Below are 5,545 nucleotides of genomic sequence, written 5' to 3'. Positions count from 1 at the left end.
TGTATTTGATGTGCTGTTTTATACAGAACGTAAAAACTTGAATTGTGGACAGCAATATATTATACATTTGCTTGTTTTATTAGGAAAATTCCACATTCATAAGAAAAAGTGGGCTCAATGTAGACCAAAACTTTTCCCATTTTCTTAATGACTTCAAATTGTATATGAATCTCTTGAAAGAAACAAGAAACAAAAAAGCACTGAAAACATGTACTGCTCTGAAAACTTTGAAATGTATGTATTTTTCTTTTTTTATATACAGTGTTTTGTTTATTTATTTATTTTATTATTTTTATTTATTTATTTTCTCTCTGTAATTAAGTGTTAATTTAACATTTATATGTAATACCTCTTGTTCTTTTGGCATTAATAAAAAAAAAAAAAAAAAAGGGCGCGCTTCGTACGGCCTGCTGAACTTATCCACGAAAGAGGGGAGGCCAACAAATTTCCCAAATCCTTTTAGTCGCATATTGGATGGCATGCATTGATTTAAAACAGTGAATTTATTGCTAAGAAGTTTTTCTTTCTCTGTCGGGTAATGAGCCAAGAAAGAGAGACATTTTTGCAAAACACGAAAGTTTAGAAACATATTGTTCACCCCCCTACAGAGAAAGTGGTATGTTCCGGTAACTTTTTGTGACGGGAAAAACCTGGGAAAAATATATAATATATATATATATACTGTATGTATATATATATATATCATATATCATATTTTCGAGTTTGTTGTGAAATGGCGCACGCAAGAGTTGAGGAACAGGACCAGTTTAACTGCGCAATCTGTCAGGAGGAGCTGAAGGACCCGGTGACGCTTCCTTGTGGCCACAATTTCTGCAAAGCCTGCATTAATGGCTATTGGGACCAGGGCGTGTATGTCTGCTCTCAGTGCAGGCAGAGCTTCACTAGGAGGCTCGTCCTGGGCACGAACACGATGCTGGTCTACGCGATGGATAAAATAAAACAGACCGCGATCCGTGCAGCTTCTGCGCCGAGAGCCGAGGTAAATTTATTGTACAGGATTCTCATTCCACCTGTGCAGAAAGTAAACAATTCGTGGGGAGCAGTGAAATGAGCCAGCTGTGGATTTCAGTTCTACACCCTGTATTGTCTTTTCACTGCTCAATCCCAGATAGCACATTTTTTCTGGGCCAGAAAGGGCTGAGTTCAGGCTGTTCTTTTGGCTCACATACCACCACGGTTTACGCTCCTTAATTGGCTCTAAAGCTGCATGCCTGAAGTAATCCAGACTTTAGCCAAAAGCAGACCATAACTCAGCCACAACCCATTCACACCTCCAGAAATCAGACACAGCTGTCCTGCTACAAAGCCAGAATTTCCAAATTGACCATATTTACCCCAGAACCCACCCACAACTTATCCAGAAGCCCACCAAAAAAAGCCATAACTCTACCAAAATGATTTAACTATGTAAATGTGTATATTCAAAAGCATTTATAAAAAAACATGGTAATAAGAAAGTGTCTACTACTGTCTAATACTCCATAGAATTGATCCTGATAAGCATGTTTTGGAAAGATTTCAGCTGAATATTTCATACTGTGAATTCTGTGGTCAAGAAAAATAAACCATTTTGCATCTTTTTTTCATTGTATTTACTCAAGGTTATTTTGGAAAGATCTAGAATTCTATATTAATAAACAAATGGGAAGTGGGATAGAAATATGTGTATTTGATGTGCTGTTTTATACAGAACGTAAAAACTTGAATTGTGGACAGCAATATATTATACATTTGCTTGTTTTATTAGGAAAATTCCACATTCATAAGAAAAAGTGGGCTCAATGTAGACCAAAACTTTTCCCATTTTCTTAATGACTTCAAATTGTATATGAATCTCTTGAAAGAAACAAGAAACAAAAAAGCACTGAAAACATGTACTGCTCTGAAAACTTTGAAATGTATGTATTTTTCTTTTTTTATATACAGTGTTTTGTTTATTTATTTATTTTATTATTTTTATTTATTTATTTTCTCTCTGTAATTAAGTGTTAATTTAACATTTATATGTAATACCTCTTGTTCTTTTGGCATTAATAAAAAAAAAAAAAAAAAAAAGGGCGCGCTTCGGACGGCCTGCTGAACTTATCCACGAAAGAGGGGAGGCCAACAAATTTCCCAAATCCTTTTAGTCGCATATTGGATGGCATGCATTGATTTAAAACAGTGAATTTATTGCTAAGAAGTTTTTCTTTCTCTGTCGGGTAATGAGCCAAGAAAGAGAGACATTTTTGCAAAACACGAAAGTTTAGAAACATATTGTTCACCCCCCTACAGAGAAAGTGGTATGTTCCGGTAACTTTTTGTGACGGGAAAAACCTGGGAAAAATATATAATATATATATATATATACTGTATGTATATCATATATATCATATTTTCGAGTTTGTTGTGAAATGGCGCACGCAAGAGTTGAGGAACAGGACCAGTTTAACTGCACCATCTGTCAGGAGGAGCTGAAGGACCCGGTGACGCTTCCTTGTGGCCACAATTTCTGCAAAGCCTGCATTAATGGCTATTGGGACCAGGGCGTGTATGTCTGCTCTCAGTGCAGGCAGAGCTTCACTCCGAGGCTCGTCCTGGGCACGAACGAGGTGCTGGTCGACGCGATGGATAAAATAAAACAGACCGCGATCCGTGCAGCTTCTGCGCCGAGAGCCGAGGTAAATTTATTGTACAGGATTCTCATTCCACCTGTGCAGAAAGTAAACAATTCGTGGGGAGCAGTGAAATGAGCCAGCTGTGGATTTCAGTTCTACACCCTGTATTGTCTTTTCACTGCTCAATCCCAGATAGCACATTTTTTCTGGGCCAGAAAGGGCTGAGTTCAGGCTGTTCTTTTGGCTCACATACCACCACGGTTTACGCTCCTTAATTGGCTCTAAAGCTGCATGCCTGAAGTAATCCAGACTTTAGCCAAAAGCAGACCATAACTCAGCCACAACCCATTCACACCTCCAGAAATCAGACACAGCTGTCCTGCTACAAAGCCAGAATTTCCAAATTGACCATATTTACCCCAGAACCCACCCACAACTTATCCAGAAGCCCACCAAAAAAAGCCATAACTCTACCAAAATGATTTAACTATGTAAAATGTGTATATTCAAAAAGCATTTATAAAAAAAACATGGTAATAAGAAAGTACCAAAGCAATCAAATCAAAACACAAGAATACACACAGCAAAGAAAAACTACATTATAAACAATCCAATAGTGCAATTAAAAACAAATGTAAAAGTGTTGTGCATAAATTAAAAGAAACCAAACAAAAGCTAGTTATGAAAGACCAAAAAGATTTTAATAGCGTGAAAGGCAAATATGAAAAATGACAAAAGAAGTGTGACAACAAAAATTAAAACTAAAGAAAACAATAGTGCAAATTTGAAACAAAATTAACTTGTGCATAAATGGTGTAAAATAACCCAAATGAATAAAAAAATAAATGTACAAAGTGTAAAGTAAATATATAATATAAACGTAAAGCAACAAAGTCACAATAAAAATAAGACAAAATTTAAACAAACAAACCAGTAGTGCAATTTAAAACAAAATGTAAAAGTTGTGCATAAATGAAGTTATGCAGGAACACGACCCTCAAATGAACGTCCAGACCGCAGGAGTTACATCATCATCATCATCATCATCATCTCAGTCTCTTACATGTCCCCGTTACCGCTTGTGTTACAGACATGATGTTCAGGGCATGTGGAATTTAACAGACGGGATTAAAACAAGTGCGCACCAAACTAAAGCAAACAGGTGGTGGTTTCGATGCTGCTTTGTGCTGATGCCGATTCCATTTGGCCACTGCATGGTGTGGATTTCAATACATTCAGTAATGAAGTGTGTCAGGAAAATTGTGCACTCTTGTCCTTGTTCCTCTGGGATGTGCGTTCATTCAGTTTTATTTAAAATATTTATGCGTTTCTGATTTGTTTTTGCCTCTAGAGTCAGAATGTCAGCAGATCAGAAGATCAGAGTGAGCTGAAATCGTCTGCAAAGACCATGAAGCTGACCTTAAAGAAATATCAGGAAGGTGTGTTGCTGATCTGTATTTGTTTGTTTGTTTGTTTGTTAATTAATTTAATTTATTTTATTTAATCTAGAAGCCAAAAGCATAACGAAAACTGTCTGACATCTTCCTACCTACTTACATACTTACCTATGTACTTACTTACCTACTTACTAGATATAGTAAGACGAAAAAAAAAGCTGAAGCTAAAACTGCACTCAAAATACATCATACCTGTGTTAAAACAATTACAGAAGGCAAAAAATGATTGTATCGTCCTTTCCAGCAACAATAATGGTTTAAATGTAATTTTAAAAAAAAATACATAAAGTTTTATTTAGTGCCACAGGATGAATCATGGCATTGTGTGTGATGTGTTTTTTCAGTGTTTGCTAAAATGAAGGCCATGGCGTTCAATATATACAGCATTCTGCAGAAGAGTATTGAGAGTCAGAGTCAGGCTCCCAACGCAGCGTCCACACCACAGGTGAGGGAAGAAACTGCACAGACACTCACAATAATTACATGATGCGTGTCTGAGATCCTGAGATGGGTGTTAGTAGTATGTACTGAATTCTACAGCAGGAGTGTTATTAGAAAAGATGTAGGAAATGGAATCAATGGTAAAAATAGTTTTTTTCCCTGACACACTTTGGGACGTCCGCTTCTTCTCAGAGATCTCATTTCTCTCGAGGTCTAATGTTATCCGATCAAAGATTCTTTCAGGTCTTATTGTTTTTTTCCTGATGTTAGGCTGCTCCAGCTCCCGAACCCTCTGTGGTGGTAAAGGATGATGACGAGGACAACGACGAGGACGACGAGGATGCATAGCGCATTAAGGCCCAGAGGGTGCAGGAGTACGCTGTAGCACCAATAAAAATTTTTTATCATAAATCTGTTCCTATACAATTATCTTTATTACACCGTATTTATTTATATATATATATATATATATATATATATATATATATATATATATATATATATCGTATTTTTTCATATATATATATTTTGTTCTGAATATTTTTAATTCAGAACAAAAGCCTGTTCCTGCACCTTGACACAGATGTTGATTCACAGTTGGATTTGTGATAGCTATAAACTAAATAATAATAAAATATTGTCTTTATAAGTAAAAAAATTGTAACTTGGAAGTGTCTGTAGAGTAAAATAAATATTTTAGTGCTAAGAGATCATTTGACAACATTATTCGCAGACTTAATTTTTGCATATCTAATGCATTAAAATGCATCTTTGAAAAAAAAAATTTCAGTGCAGAAAATAATTTTAACATCTAGCTAGCTGGCTTCCCAGAAGAATGAGTTTGAAGAATGAAGAATGAGTTCCCAGAAGAACTGAATTTGGATGTTCACCAAACATATATAGTCATGATGTAAGAGGTGGTATCAAAAAGCTTAAAATCTAATGGTGTAACTGATGCTATTCCTACCACGTCTGTGATTTCATCATGGACAGCAGGTTAGTACAAAGAGCACACGTGAAATTCTGCGT

General features: G+C 36.0%; 1 protein-coding gene across 3 annotated transcripts; it reads left to right on the top strand.

Annotated features, from left to right (window-relative positions):
• Positions 1-396: 396 nt before the first annotated feature.
• On the top strand, positions 397-4,927 carry LOC124402859 (tripartite motif-containing protein 65-like). 3 transcript variants are annotated; one of them, XM_046876189.1, is made up of 4 exons: positions 397-1,000; positions 3,970-4,057; positions 4,420-4,520; positions 4,787-4,927. In XM_046876189.1, exons 1-4 carry the CDS (start codon positions 686-688, stop codon positions 4,862-4,864), a joined length of 582 nt encoding a protein of 193 aa, XP_046732145.1. In that variant the 5' UTR covers positions 397-685; the 3' UTR covers positions 4,865-4,927. The 3 variants fall into 3 exon arrangements, with proteins under 3 accessions (XP_046732145.1, XP_046732147.1, XP_046732146.1); XM_046876190.1 differs by lacking the exon at positions 397-1,000 and adding an exon at positions 2,409-2,681; XM_046876191.1 differs by lacking the exon at positions 4,420-4,520.
• Positions 4,928-5,545: the final 618 nt, after the last annotated feature.

The sequence above is a fragment of the Silurus meridionalis genome, chromosome 20 (genome assembly GCF_014805685.1).
Source record: "Silurus meridionalis isolate SWU-2019-XX chromosome 20, ASM1480568v1, whole genome shotgun sequence".
In the NCBI taxonomy this organism is placed as follows: domain Eukaryota; kingdom Metazoa; phylum Chordata; class Actinopteri; order Siluriformes; family Siluridae; genus Silurus; species Silurus meridionalis.
This window is presented reverse-complemented; position numbering and strand designations above follow the sequence as displayed.